The sequence below is a fragment of the Balaenoptera ricei genome, chromosome 16 (assembly GCF_028023285.1).
Source record: "Balaenoptera ricei isolate mBalRic1 chromosome 16, mBalRic1.hap2, whole genome shotgun sequence".
In the NCBI taxonomy this organism is placed as follows: Eukaryota; Metazoa; Chordata; class Mammalia; order Artiodactyla; family Balaenopteridae; genus Balaenoptera; species Balaenoptera ricei.
Window position 1 is genome coordinate 115,404,823 of NC_082654.1, and position 16,408 is coordinate 115,421,230.

At 37.7% G+C, this 16,408-nt stretch overlaps 1 protein-coding gene across 7 annotated transcripts in view; it reads right to left on the bottom strand.

The window, feature by feature from the left end:
• Nucleotides 1-396: 396 nt before the first annotated feature.
• The window catches only part of LOC132350746 (zinc finger protein 33B-like), a 57,592-nt gene continuing 41,580 nt past the window's right edge, over nt 397-16,408 (bottom strand). For all 7 annotated transcript variants that reach the window (XM_059900184.1, XM_059900183.1, XM_059900190.1 and 4 more), the window contains one exon: nt 397-3,335. In XM_059900184.1, the coding sequence (XP_059756167.1) occupies nt 1,123-3,335 (2,213 nt within the window). In that variant the 3' untranslated portion in view covers nt 397-1,122. The remainder of the gene's footprint in view (nt 3,336-16,408) is intronic.

Sequence of the window (16,408 nt, forward strand, 5' to 3'; positions counted from 1 at the left end):
TAGGCCCCTGGATGAACCAGACAATTAGGCAGTACAGTCATCCCTCAGTATCTGCTGGGGACTGGTTCCAGGACACCTCTTCAAATACCAAAATCAGCTGATGCTCAAGTTCTTTACAGTAGGTCCTCCATACTCTCGGGTTCTGCATATGTGGATTCAACCAACCACAGAACCGCAGATAGGAAAACACAGACATGAAGGACCAACTGTATTTGCATGGGTAATAGCATAGTTGGGGTGCAGACTCATCAAAAACATGTGATGGCTCATGATGTGGAAGGCCATGGGCTGATACGTGTTTCTCCAAAAGTAGAATCAGAGACTGAAAAGATTATTCAATTTATTTGTGCTTTTTAAAAAGCTTCATATTCCAGTTAATATTTTTATAAACGTCTATTTTCAGTTTTATTTCTACTAAAAGATTTGAAATAAGTGTAAAACATAACTTTTAGAATAACATCATATCTAAAGGAAAATTTCTGTCCATATTTCCTAAGTTGACAGACTTCCTTCAATACAATCTTCAGATATAATAAAGTCTGAATTCTGTTAAAGCCTTCACATTCAAAACATCTTTAAGACTTCATCTCAACATCGTCTTGTTCAGTAAAATGACATTCCTTGATATAGGCTCAACTATATTTGCTGTATTCTTCAGGTCTCTTCCCTATTATTTCCCTGACATACAGTAAGTACAACTTGTGTATGAAGTTTTCAAAAAAATACAAGATGTTGACAGCTTTCCCCAGGTGTGGTTTATCTGACTGTTAGAAATGGCCAAGTTCTGGAAGAACATTTTCCTACATACATTTGATTCACAGGATTATCTCCTACGCAAGTTATTTGTTTAACAAGCCCTAACTTATATAATATTTCTCCACATTCGCTATATACATTAGTAGGGTTTCTTCTACATGTATTCATTTTTTAGTTGTCTTATTAATAGATATTCATTACATTCATAGTAATTTCCCCTATGGTTACTCTTTCATTTACTTTGGAATATGACTTAGGGTAAAAAATTTGCCACTTTACATTCATAGGGGTCATGTTCTGTGTGAATTCTCCATAGTATTTCAAGGTATGAAATGCTAGATACTAAGATTTCTCTCATTGCTAAATTTAAAAGATTTTTTCCCCTGTATGTAATTTTGAATGTACTGTGAGAACTGATTTCTTAGAGGTTTTCCCACACTCAATACATTCATAGGGTTTCTCCCTTACGTGTCTTCTCTGATGTACTTTGAGACCTGAGTTGCAACTGAAGGTTTTCCCACAATGACTGCATTCATAGGGTTTCTCCCCTGTGTGTGTTCTCTGATGTTTAGTGAGATCTGACTTACGATAGAAGGGCTTCCCGCATTCATTACACTTATAAGGTTTTTGCCCTGTGTGTATTCTCTGATGTACAGTGAGGACTGATTTCTCAGAGAAAGATTTCCCACACTCATTACATTCATAGGGCTTCTCCCCTGTGTGAGTTCTCTGATGTGATCTGAGGACTGAATTGCAAGTGAAGGTTTTCCCACACTGATCACAGTGAGAAGACTTCTCCCCTCTGTGTGTTCTCTTATGTACTGTATAGTCTGACTTATAGTAGAAGGTTTTCCCACATTTTTTACACACATAGGGTTTTTCCCCTGTGTGAGCTCTCCGGTGTACTGTAAGGTATGAATTTCTAGAGAAGAATTTCCCACATTCCTTACATTCATAGGGTTTCTCACCTGTGTGAGTTCTCTGGTGTTTAGTGAGATCTGACTTATTGTAAAAGGTTTTTCCACATTCATTACACTTATAAGGTTTTTCCCCTGTGTGTATTCTCTGATGTACCGTGAGGACTGATTTCTCAGAGAAGGATTTCCCACACTCATTACATTCATATGGTTTCTCCTTTGTGTGTGTTCTCTGGTGTACTTTTAGGCCTGAGTTGCGACTGAAGGTTTTCTCGCACTCATTACATTTATAAGGCTTCCTCCCTATGTGAGTTTTCTGGTGTTTAGTGACATCTGACTTATGACAGAAGGTTTTCCCACATACCTTACATTCATATGGTTTCTCACCTGAGTGAGATCTCTGATGTACTGTAAGGTATGAATTCCTGGAGAAGAATTTCCCACATTGACTACACTCATAGGGTTTCTCACCTGTGTGTGTTTTCTGATGTACTGTGAGAACTGAGTTGCTTATGAAGGTTTTGCCACATTGATTACATTCATAGGGTTTCTCCCCTGTGTGAATTCTCTGGTGTACTGTGAGATATGACTTATGGTAGAAGCTTTTTCTACATTCCTTACATTCATAGGGTTTCTCTCCTGTGTGAGTTCTCTGATGAATTATGAGGTGTGAATTCCTAGAGAAGGACTTTCCACATTCATTACATTTATAGGACTTCTCTCCAGTGTGGATTCTCTGATGTAAAGTGAGAAGTGATTTCCTAGAGAAGCATTTCCCACATTCGTTACATTCATAGGGTTTCTCTCCTGTATGTAGTCTCTGATGTTTGGTGAGTTTTGATTTTTCACAGAATGCTTTTTCACATTCATTACATTCATAGACATTGTCTCCTATGCCTGTTCTCTGAGTTACATTAAGAACTGACTTCTCCCAGAAAGGTTCCCCCAGGCTGTTACATTCAAATGTTCTCTCTCCTGTGTCAGGAAAATTTGATCTGCTGAAATTATCCACTTTTTCAATATGTTCACAATCTTTCACCTTCAAATGAACTCTATGTTTCAAGAGAGATAATTTCTCAGAGGTTTTACCATATTCATTAAACTTATAAAGACTTTCTCTTTTTTGGGGGGTTGAATAATTACAGAATGCTTTATCACATTCCCTATGTTCACAAGGACTCTGTCTCTTGTGAGCTTGTTTATATGTGATGAAAAGTGTCTTCTCACAGAAATCTTTCCCACGTTGTTTGTAGTCAGAAGACTGCTCTACATTTTTAATTTTCTCATATGGAATAAAGTCTTCATTATGACTGAGGTACTTTCCATTTTGAATGAATTCATAAGGTATCTCTCCCACATGAGTTTTTTCATGGTTAATATGAAGGAATAATTTTCCATATGTGCTGAGATCATCAGACTTCTTTCTTAAATAGTTTTTCTCAATAATTAATTCTGAAATATATTTCAAACTCATACCACTTGTGTCACATTTACAAGGTATTTTTACAGAAGAAACTGGGTATGTGTTGAAATTAAACATTTTTCCTAATACATTACCTCTCTCTATAGTCAGTGTTTTGTTGTTGATAAACGGAGCTTGCCCGAAATGTCTGTCCTGGATTTCCTGACTCTGCTCTAGCTGGTTATCAACTTTGCAGACTTCTGGAAAAGAGAAAAAAAACAATATAAGTTATTAATTTTATTACAATTATGATAAACTTACACTTACATACAAATGCCCTTTTATATGATTGACTCAGTTTATTGAAATAAGAGTAATCCAAGATGTCCATGCCCCTCATCCTTTTGGCTTAGAATAAACAAAACCTGACAGAGCAGAAATGGGGGATAAAAACTTAGAATGCACCCATCTACATTTGACAATTTATAAATATGTACTTCAAGACTTAACATAGAGGGTAAAAATAAATACAAATCACAGTGAATAAAGGAAGACAGACTTTGAAAAAAAAATGACTGATCCAGGTGTGGGAAATGCAGAGAACCAGAGAGGCAAGGATTAATAGGTAAGAGTACCCTGGAGAAATATCAGAGGACTGATTTGATCTTTTGAAGGATACAGATTAGACTTTACATGATTTCCTTATACTTAAAATACTGCAGCTAAATCTCTATGGTTTACATGTTTCTAGTTCAATTCTCCTCTTTTTAAAATTATTTTTATTTTCTCTTATATATTGCTAATTTATTATACTGTTAATACCAAATTAAATTTATGGAAAAGCACCAATTTGTTCCTGCTTAAGGAGACCTGTAGCCTACTTTCTTATTCATTCTCTACTTATGTGACTTACAAAGAATACAAATGTCTACCAGGAAATGTAAAATCAAAGAGACAAGAAAGACTGCCAGAGGGCCAGATCCATTTGTTTTTAGTTTTAGTATATTCAGGTTATTCTCTAAGAGTTTCTGCAAAAGTTAACCTATCCAACCATCAAATGCTAACTTTTCCTCATCTTAAATTTTCTGTGACAAATTTAATATGTTAATGTATTTTTTTGCTTTTAAATCCAGATCTCTACATTTCTGGGTTTTATTTATATTTAAAACCATGGAGGACCTGACCTAAAATATTCACTGATACTTACATTTATTTATCCTAAGAATTCTCAGCTAGACTTCATCTTGTTATCTTCCTGTTCAGTATTTGCAATATAACAATGATGACCCTGTTCAAAAACCTGTCCAGAGCCCACTGTCTCCAAGCATCATTAGACAAAATAGACTGTAGTTACCACTGTGGGGGAAAAAAATACTTTTTCCAACTATATTCATATTGGGTACCCACACTATCACTCCACAAGGCCATAATAAATGTATTCTTTCTAGAAATGACAGACTATTAATTTGCCAGAAATTGTTCAAGTTCAACCAAGACTGTCACTAAGCTGGTTTACATTCCCATTTTGGCTTTGCTTAGAACTTAAACATTAAACATCAGGGAAATGACACTGTCTCATATCTGCTTCCAAATATGTCTTTACAAACATCTCTACAATTTCAAGTTCTATTTATACTGAAATTTAAAATTCATTACATTCTGTACATCTCATTCTATCACAACACTGGACAATACTCCTTTGTAACATAAACATCCTCTATTAACTGCTGAAATTTAAAATACTCAGTTGTCTTTTTTTTTTTCCTTCTCTTCCCAACTATAACCCATGGTCTTACAAGTGTTTACCTCTGATTTCCTTTGAATACCTTGAGTGGATATGGAATTAATGGTCCTTAACAAGCAGTGTGCTTTTCAAAACACAAATCTCAAATTTTATTCAAACCTGTGATTTTTGAACAAGAATCTAAAGGTTTATAACTCAATATGTGCATTGAGAAGTTAATTCCTTGTAGTGTCTTCTGAATGAATCAATATAAAGGCCCTCTCACTCATCAAGAGTAACAATTAAGTAATGATCCAATATCCACTATAAGTTATATAACAAAATAAGATATGCTCTCTTTGGAGAAAGCATAATATACATAAGAAAACAGCCTCATTCAATATCCATACACTATCAAGAATTAGAATCTACAGCAGATAATGTGTATCAAAACAAGCAAGAAACATTTCATAAAAGCTGGGGAACCTTGAGCTTAAATTTTAAAATTTATCAAAATATTTTTACTTCAAAAGATAAAAATAAAAAATAAAAATAAACTAAAGTGAATACATGTTGCAACATGTATACACATATAAGCTAATGGGAAACACCAAGATTTGTTGGAAATATCTCTTAAAAATAACTGCTTATTAAATCTATAATTTTTATTATGAAAATAATGTACAAATATCTCATTAATGGGTATCATCAATATTTAAAACAAATGATTCATTTCAAAGCACTGTTAAAAAGCACATAAATACAGAGACTTTCAAGCTTTCTCTTTTATATCAATAAATTCTAAACTGATTTTTAATGGATATAGTTTCTATTCTGTTTCATGAATGGTAAAGCCAGGATCTGAAGCACAAAGACAAAGGAAATAGAAAACCACAAGTATTTAAATAAAAATCAGTGGATGGTCACCTTAAGGCAAGCACTGAGTATAAAAAAAAAACTAATTAATAAATATAGCATTCTATATAGTGGAATAACATCCCATTTTGGATCACTAACCAAAAAGGGCTTAATTATTTAAAAACAAATATGCTAGTACTGAGTTTATACCAGCTATTAGACCAAATTCTTTGGGAGGGGCACGTCAATGAATAAACCTTAATCCTGACCTCAGGACCTTAGTACATAGTAGAGGAAATGTGGAAAGTGGATGCACAAATACAGCTATACTATATTGCGGAATGTAATAAACACATAAAAGAGAAATTAAGGATTATGAGAGTGGGAACAGGTAGAGATTTTTTTTTTTTGAGGGGATATATGAAGGCTTTTTAGAGGAAAGGGTAGAGATTTTTCTTTTCTTTTTTTTTTGTTCTGGACTTACAAAGGATATAAAAATTTTAAAACAAATTTTTTTTGTGCTATATTTTGAAATGCATAAAATCAAACAAAATGGCAAAATGTATAGCTCCCTCTGAATATTAATAATTTTTATCATGGTAAATGAAGCATTACATGAATCTGCTGTACAAATACTGAACTATGACTAATTTAGTCATTAATATGTAGAGGGGATAATTTCTAAATTCTAAATATGAGTTTGGGTATTTTTCATCTTATAAATATTACTTGTTTTGTGAAAATATAATTTTACACAGAGTGCTCTTTTTTGCTCAAAAAATTATTTATGGAAATATATTATTTTTCTCCTTTGGCTCAGATGTTCAACAAAATCAAGAAATAATATAAAAATAAGAGTAAAAAAACAAAAAAAAAGAAAAATGCTTAAAAGTATTAATAATGATAATAACAACAAGAAAAATAACAAACCATCTCCATGAGCCAGGCTCTGTTCCATGTACTTTTCACATATTAATTCATGAGAATCACTGAGTACATAGAAATCAAACATAGAGCTGTAGGGAAGGAAAGCATATATATGGGTGATATTCAGGAAGGATTAAATGGGAGTTTAGCACCCTCAGTTTTGTGCCAGCATTATAAAGGGACTTCCCTGGTGGTCCAGTGAGTAAGACTCCACGCTCCCAATGCAAGGGGCCCAGGTTTGATTCCTGGTCAGGGAACTAGATCTTGCATGCATGCCGCCACTAAGAGTCTGCATGCCGCAACTAAGAGCCTGCATGATGCAACTAAGAAGTCCACATGCTGCAATTATGAGCCCGCATGCCACAACTAAAAAAAAAAAGATCCCGCATGTCTCAACTAAGAGCCGGCACAGCCTAAATAAATAAATAAATAAATATTTTTTAAAAACATCATTAAAAGAGAAAAACCTAAATTTCATATATTACACATTGGGAAAAATGTAACTCAGGTTACCAACATGATAAATTAGATGCTTTGGGGGGAAAAGTATAATTTCATTTAGAAACTAGAACAAACTAAAACAATATGGTTAATGTTTTGGGTGGTGTCAGTGGAAAACGAGAAAATAAAAATATTTTTTAAACACTTTTACAAAAGTATAACAATAATAGTGATCTAGGGACTTCCCTGGTGGTCCAGTGGTTAGGAATTCACCTTCCAGTGCATGGGATGCAGGTTCAATCCCTGGTCGGGGAACTAAGATCCCACATACCACAGGGCAACTAAGCCCGCTTGCTGCAACTAGTGAGCCCACGTGCTCTGGAGCCCATGCACCATAACTAGAGAAGCCCAAGCCGCAACAAAGATCCCACACATGACAACAAAGAGCCCGTGCGCCACAACGAAAGACCCCACATGTTGCAATCCCGCGTGCCTCAATCCTGTGTGCTGCAACTAAGACCTGATGCACCCAAATAAATATTAAAAAAAAAACAATAATAGTGATCTAATATCAGTAAGAAAGGATGATAGAGAGATAAATAAAATGCTGTTATGTCAGTGTTAAGAGTAGAAGGTTTGTGCTTCCCTGGTGGTGCAGTGGTTGGGAATCTGCCTGCTAGTGCAGGGGACACGGGTTCGAGCCCTGGTCTGGAATGATCCCACATGCCGCGAAGCAACTAGGCCCGTGAGCCACAACTGCTGAGCCTGCGCGTCTAGAGCCTGCGCTCCACAACAAGAGAGAGGCCACGACAGTGAGAGGCCCGCACACCACGATGAAGAGTGGCCCCCGCTTGCCGCAGCTAGAGGAAGCCCTCACACAGAAACGAAGACCCAACACAGCCAAAAAAAAAAAAAGAGTAGGTTCACAGAACCTAATAAATGAAGATAAGTAGGGAAGATTGTGATTTGTGAATGATGATTTTAATAGTAGCTCTTGCCACATTAGAGGAATTGGAGTATCCTGTTAGAGATATTCTGCAGACATATAAAACACAGAATGCTGAGTGAACAAAAGATGCTGAAGATACAAAGTTACTAAAACCTGATGTCTTAGATATAGGTTATTTTATTATTTGAAGATCCAATTTGACAACTTGACTGCTAAATTTAGTCCTTTTATATACAATTATGGTGATTATTAAAATATGTCACGTTGTCTCCATTTTACTTGCTACTTTATATTTGTCACAGTTTTACTACTACTTTTATTGTACCTTTCTTCCTTTGTTTTAGACTGATTTTTTTTTTTAATCTTTTCCATTTTTCTCTCTTTACAACTTCGGAGGTTATACATACCTGTTTCTCCACTTTAGGTGGCTGTCCATTAAATTTTGTCATTAATATTTAACTTAAAATCTAAAGTGATTCTATAACCTGAACCTCTTTTTCTGAATAAGAATCAAATGCCATTTGATCACCTCCCAACTCAATTATGCAACTATTTTTTAGTTTATCATAGTGTCTTTTTTAGCCTTACAAATTAGATATCATAATGATTCTATCCACATGTTGTTTAGATTTAGCTATAAGTTTCCTAATTTCTTATGACTTACCACTCCTCTCATCTCAAGCACTCCTCTGGGTTTCATTTTCTCTCTTCCTGTAGTATTTCTATTTTAATTTTACTAACAAAATTATACAATAAAAGACATTGTTCCTATAATTTATTTCAGGACCAATCCAAATTTAATCATACACTCTGACAAAGACTCTCTCCTTGAGTAAATTTTAGTTAAGCTCCTCTGAGACTTATTCTTGACTAGGTCTTGACCTTGGCCTTTCATGTCTGTCTCTGCTGAGCAGTCTTAGCAAGAATCCTTGTCAGTCTAGTGACAATCTCCTCACCCACCTTTGGTATCTCCTCACCCATAAGTTCCTCATGCCCCAACCATGATTTATAAACCCTTGGCCTGCATTTAGCAAGAATTCTGTTGCGCCAGTTTAGCAAGAATCTCCCTACCCTTGAGGTCTCCTCTTAGTAATTTTCTATTCACTTAACTCTTCACTCTGCTTGTTGGCTACAAATCCCCAGCTGCCTTTGCTGTATTTGGAGTTGAGCTCAGTTTTACTGAAACTTTATTCCTCTATTGCAATAGTTACTGAATAAAATCTATATTGCCTTTAACTAGTATCTGGCTTTATTTCTCTTTGACAACTCTCATCCTTTAAAAAATAGCTTCCTGAGTTCATTATTCTAGATTGACAAATATTTTTTGCTTCAATTTAGATGTCTCTGTCAATGTCTCTTTCCTTAGGAGGTAACCTGATTTTTCTCTCTGGCTGCTATTAAGATCCAGTGTTCTCCAGTTATACCAATAGTACTTAAATATATATTACTTTTTATTTATCCTGCTTGGTGTGCATTTTGTGTCCACATATGTGGTCTTACTGAATGATTTCTGGAAAATTCTAAGCTATTATTCCTACAAATATTGCTTCTCCATTCTTCTTTCTGCTTCTTGTGATCCAATGATTCATGTTATATCTGTCTTCTCATCCCTGTCCTATACATCTTTGAATGTATTGACCTATTTTCCTTCTCCTGTCACCCTATACCTGGACTGTGTCATTTATTTAGTGGTATTTTCTAGTAAAGTCTCTTCAGCTGCATCTAATCTGGTACTTAATCCATTTTTTAGAATTTCAACAACTTATTTTTAGTTCTAAAAATTCTAATGGGTTATTCTACAATCTGCCTAGCCATTTAGACATTCTTTCTTCCTTACTGATTTTATTTCATCTTTTATTTCTTTGAATGGATGCTTTACACTTAACTATCTAAAAAAGCCATTATCTTAATTAACAGGTGTTGGAAAATATATTTTGTTATTTCTGCTTAATCTCACGAACAATATATTTCTTTAAGCTTTTTTTTTAAGCTCATATTTAATAAGTGAGAATCCTAATGTCCTGTATTGAGGGTGCTTGTTCTTAAGAGAGAACTCATTTTCTTCTGCTTAAAGCAAGCTACCAATCTGAGATGAATTTAGCCAACAATCTGGATCCCCTAGTATGGGAGTATAGGGGGACAGGAGTAGAAGATAAATACTCTATCCCCAGAGAAGGAGCAGAGAACCCATCTTGGGCCCAAAATCCATAACTGATACAAAAGTAGAAGTCTCTTACCACTGAAGAAAAGGGAGGTATGCTGAGGAAACCCCACTGCTGAGGCCCAGGCTCACACCTAAAACTGAAGCTGGATCAGAACAACAAGGAACACCCTTGCCCCCACCAGAAGTGTAGCATGAAGTAACAAGCAGTAGCAGCCCACTGCTGGAGGAAGAGCAAGAGCAGAAAGATAAACCTCTGTAATACAGCTTTGGGAGGACAGCTAAAAGCTGAAAATGGAGCACAAATACTGAGAAAATTCTCCTGACGTGAAAGATCCAAGAACCACGGAATAATATCAAACACAGCCACATATAAGTAACTGGAGTCGCAGAAAAAAAGGTAGAGAAGATGAAAGACATCAACCATGTATTTGAGAAGCTGAGAAAACAACAAAAAAGAAAAATACAGACAAAACAAAACAAAGCTAAACCTAGAAACATCAGAGCCAAACAGCTGAAAACCAAAGATAAAAAAAATCTTGGAGGCAGCTAGAAAAAACAGAACATTAAATACAGAAGAACAAAGGAGGAAGTAAGAGTGTAAGCCAGAAGACAGTGGATCAGCTCTGTAAAGTAAGGACAGAAAAAAAAAATGTCAATCCAGAAATCTGCACTCAGAGAAATTCTATACTTCACAAATGAAGATTAAATAAAGGCCTTTTTAGACAAATAAAAGCTGAGAAAATTAACTGCCAACAGGGCTTCCCTGGTGGCGTAGTGGTTAAGAATCTGCCTGCCAATGCAGGGGACACAGGTTCGAACACGGGTCCCACATGCCACGGAGCAACTAAGCCCGTGCACCACAACTACTGAGCCTGCACTCCAGAGCCCATGAGCCACAACTACTGAGCCCGCGTGTCACAACTGCTGAAGCCCGCGTGCCTAGAGCCCATGCTCCGCAACAAGAGAAGCCACCGCAGTGAGAAGCCTGTGCACCGCAGTGAAGAGTAGCCCCCACTTGCCGCAACTAGAGAAAGCCTGTGCGCAGCAACGAAGACCCAACACAGCCAAAAATAAAATAAATAAAATAAAGAAATTTATTAAAAAAAACTAAATGCCAACAGACCTGTGTTACAAGTAGTACTAAAGGAAGTACTGGAGAGAGTAAGACAAACAAAGAAATAGAGTGCTGAACATGGTTTTAAAAAAGGTAAATATATAAAGACTTTTTAATCACTTTCAAAGATGACTATCTCAAGCAAAAATATTAATTATACATTGTGGGGTTTCTAAGTAAAAATGTATGGCTACCACATCACATAAAGTGGGAGAAGGTGACAGGAATATATTGTTATAAGACTGTAAGACCACATGTAACATAGTATACTTAGACTGTGATAAACTGAAGATGTATACTGTGTACCACAGGGCAACCACTTAAAAGATACATTAAGACAGAGGTAGTACTAATAAGCAAATAGTAGAGATAAAACAAACAAAAAACTCAATCCAAAAGAGATTTTATTTTTTGCTGCACCAGGCGGCTCATGGAATCTTAGCTCCCCGACCAGGGATCAAACCTGGACCCTCAGCAGTGAAAGTGCAGAATCCTAACCACTGGACTGCCAAGGAATTCCCCAAAAGAGATTTTAAAAAGGAAAAAAGGGGGAGAAAAGAACAGGTGAGACAAATAGGAAACAATCACGAAATAAATTTGAATCCAAACATACAAAAATTATGTTAAATTTAAGTGGTCAAAATATTCCAATTAAAAAGTAGAGGTTTTCGCATTAGGTAAAAAAGACCCAAACATATGCTATCTGTAAGAAATCCACTTTAAATATAAAAGAATGGGAAAAGGTATACCATGGAAACATTAACTAAAAGAAAGCTGGAGTAGCTATAATAATATCAAAGTAAACAAAGTAAAACAGAGCGTTCTCTCAGGGATAGAGAGACATTACATAATCATAAAGGGATCAATCCATCAAGAGGACATAAAGATCCTAATATGTATGCATCTATTAATTCTTCAAAATTCATAAACCAAAAACCAATAGAACTGAAAAGGAGAAATAAACAAATGCAAAATTATAGCTAGAGACTTCAATACTGCTCTCTCAATGTGTCACTGACAGAGCTTTTAAGTGTTATACTCCAACCCCATTTTCCCACTGCCATGTGATTTTTAACATACTATTTTGCATAAAACAATGATTTTTTAGGAATGCACATGTCCTGTTTTAACAGAATTCACTGTATTACTATATTCCTTTCCATGTTTTTAGCCTCCCCTTATCAAGAGATACAGTCTTTCTGTGTTGCTCAGATTTGTAACTGTTAAGGTCTGCACATCCTAACTAACTGTTATCAAGTAAGTTTTTGCTTTAAATTCTGTGTTCTAGGATCACCCACTAAGATAACATGTATGTTTATTTCCCCACATACAGGTGTCTGTAAGGGTTTTTTTTCCCACAGATGGAAAGTCTCTCTTTTCTTACTTGTCAGAGAAACAATAGTGCTACTGAAAAACATGGCTTATGTGTCTGTTTCCACACTTAGCCCTACTATGTCTGATTTGCAGAACCAAATTGTATCCAAAAAGGCTCCAGCTATCCTGTGCCCAACATTGTGGTTAATCTAAACATTTAGGTTTCACACCTGAGAGCGTTTCCTTTGTCCCTGCTAAGTATTTTGCCAATTCCTTTTAGCGTCAGAAATGCTTTTGTTTTTTATCCATCTGCTGATACACTCCTGCTTGATTTTTTCAGTGATTTTGCAGCTTCTATATTTGTACTGATTTGGGACTTTAGATGTTCTCTAGTGTTATTAAATGGAGTTTATATTGCTCATTTACTTTAATGTTTCTGGATGATTCGCAGGCAGGGATAGAGACAATGCTGACTTCACACATCCTTCTTTGAAGACGTTCACTCTGTCCTTTAAACACTGTTTTCTCTTGGCTACAGGATACCACATTCCCACATTCTCTGTTTCCCCCTAATCTCCAAACTGCTGCTTCTCTTTTTTCTGCTGAGTCTTCTCATTCTCATGGCTTCTGAAAGGTAGTGTCCCAGGGTACAGCCTTCAGACCTCTCAAATCTGTGCATTCCTTCTCCTAAGGAGAGATGTTATGTAATCCCTTAGCTTTAAATACTGCATTTTAAAACTTTAAATATTGCCATGGCTGATAATTTCCAAACAAATATCTCCAACCTGGACTCTCCCCTAATCAACCTCTGCTTATATACCCATATGTTTATTCACAAGTAAACTTGGATATTTTATAATCACCTGAAATTTGGTTATGTGCAATTTAAACTCCTAATAACTCCTCCCAAGTTGTTTCTCTCCAATTTTCCCAATCTTGGCAATTGGTGCCCATTCATCCAATTTTTCTGGATGAAATCCCTGGAGTCTTTCTTGACTCGTCTCTTTCTCTCACATTCCTTGCCCAATTCAACAGCAAATCTTATAGGTCCCACCTTCGAAATAAATCCAGAAGTCAATCACTTTTTTTCTTCCTCACTACTTCCAACCAAGGGTAAGCTACCATCACATTTACAGAGATTAAAATACTATTCTGACTGATGTTCCTGCTTTCAGCCCTCTGCCCTGAATAGTATTTTCTTTGCTCAGCAGCCAGAGAAATCAATTTTAAAAAACCCATAAGCATATGTTGCTTACTGGGTTAAATTATACCAATGGCTTCTCATCTCACTCAGAATAAAATCAAAGTCCTTATCGTGGTGCAAATGGCGCCACATAATTTCAGCTCCCATTACCTCTACAATGCCAACTCTTTCTACTCTTCGCTCACTCATTTCCCCCAATCCACAGTCATATTTATGTGTCCTCAAAAACACCAAGTACATCCCTGCCTTGGTGGACTGACATTTGATGTCACCTCTGCCTCCAAGACTCCCCATGATTCTCATCCTCATTTTATTCAAGTTGATAATATTAGAAAGGCCTTCTTGACCTCCTTTCTAAAATAAAACACTCCATCATTCTTAACCTTCCCTAATTTCCTAGCTATTTACTGGCATATTTCAAGTGTATATATGTGTAATTGTTTGTTTCTTATCCTTCTCTCCCTATCAGAATGCAAGCTCCATGAGGTCAGGGGCAAAATTTAGTGCACTGATATATTTCCAACACCTAAAACCAGAGTAATGAACGTAGGTACTCAATATCTGTTGAATGAAAAAACGGGGGCGGAGCAGGGGAGTCAAGATGGCATACTAGGACGATGTAGAATTCGTGTCTCCTCACAACTAGGGCACCTACCAGGCACCAGTGGGGGACAGCAGACACCTAAGGGGACGGGAGTAACCCCCAGCGACTGGGTAGGGCATGGGGCTTGGGGGGAGTACAGGGGGAGGAGAAGTGGAGGCAGCAGGGGACTGGAGCTCCTGAGGGGCGGCTGGGGGAGGGGAAGGGATCCCACGCCAGAAGGGGGAATTTGGGGAACCACTGGGAGGGCAGAGGATCAAAAGAGAGCGTGGCCAGGTTTCCCCTGCCCACTTGGACCCCCAAGAACCTGCTGAGATCCCGGGCCTCACCCTCTGCCCACCCAGGCCTCCTCCAGCTGCCCAGGTACTGAGGGAGTGGGGGGCGGGGGAAGGGGGAGCAAAAGTAAAGTCTGCACCTCTGGGACCTGCACCCCCAAAGGGTGGCTGGGGGAGGGAAGGAGTTCCTACACCCAGCGGGACCCACCCACACTTAGGGGTCCAGTGGCTAAGGGGGAGAGCCTGAGGGAGATGGTGGGGGAGGGGCACGAAGGAACAGAGGGGAATGGGGCCAGCGCTTTCCCTGTCCACTTAGGCACGGGGGAGCCTGTTGGGCTCCAGGGCCTAATCCTCTGCTCTCGGAGCCTCCTTCCTGCCATGCAGAGCCCAAGCCCCGCTCCTGCACCCCCACCCGGGGCCCCACCTCTGCACTTGGAGGCCCCCTCCAACAGGCTGGGCCTAAACCCCACCCACACACCCTCACTCATGGCCCTGCCTCCAAACTCCGGAACTCTACACTCCGGAGGCCCTCCTTTCCACGTGCTGCCTCTCCCCTTCTGCACAGGTCCTAAGCAGAGGCCCCGCCCCAAACTCAAATGTCACCCCACCTATGCCCTGCCCCACACTTGAACGTCGCCCCGCCTAGACCCCACCCCATGCTCAAACGTCACTCCCCCACCCGCCTCCGTCCTGCCCCACCCAAAATCCCACCCCTGCCTAAGTTACAACCCCTGCCTAAACTCTGCCCCCAGAGCCAAGGCTTTTTTTTTTCTTTTCTTTTTTCCTCTTTTAGATTGGAGTTCTGTTTTACCTTGTTGATTCATTGTTGTTGATTCTTTTATATTTTTATTTTTCCTAATAAACCTTTTATTTCTCTAATTTTATTTTTTTATACTTTGTTAGTGATCTCTCCTTTTGGCTTGCTCCCCGCCTGCCCTTTTTTTTTCTTTTTTCTCTTGTGGTTTTATTTTACCTTGTTGCAGATGTTTCAATTACAGTTTTATTTTTCCTAATATATGTTTTACCTTTCTAATTTTATTTTGGTTTTTATTCTTTGATATTATACTGCTCCTTTTTTTCTTTCTCCCTTTTTTCTTTTAGCCGCACCACAAAGCTTGTGGGATCTTGGTTCCCAGTCCAGAGGTCGGGCCTGAGCTCCTGTGGTGGGAGCTCCGAGTCCAAACTACTTGACTAACAGCGAACCTCAGACCCCAGGGAATATCAATCAGAGTGAGGCCTCCCGGAGGTCCTCATCTCAGCACCAAGACCCAGCTCTATCCAACTGCCTGCAAATTCCATTGCTGGGCGTCTCAGGCCAAACAACCAGTAAGACAGGAATACAGCACCACCCATCAAAAAAAAAAAGAAAAATGAAACAACAAAAAAATGTGTTACAGACGAAGGAGCAAGGTAAAAACCTACAAGACCAAATAAATGAAGATGAAATAGGCAACCTACCTAAAAAAGAATTCAGAGTAATGATAGTAAAGATGATCCAGAATCCCAGAAACAGAATGGAGAAAATACAAGAAACATTTCACAAGGATCTAGAAGAACTAAAGAGCAAACAAACAGTAATGAACAACAAAATTACTGAAGTTAAAAATACTCTAGAAGGAATCAATAACAGAACACCTGAGGCAAAATAATGGATAAGTGAGCTGGAAGATAAAATGGTGGAAATAACTGCCAGGGAGCAGAATAAAGAAAAAAGAATGAAAAGAATTGAGGACAGTCTCAGAGACCTCTGGGACAACACTAAA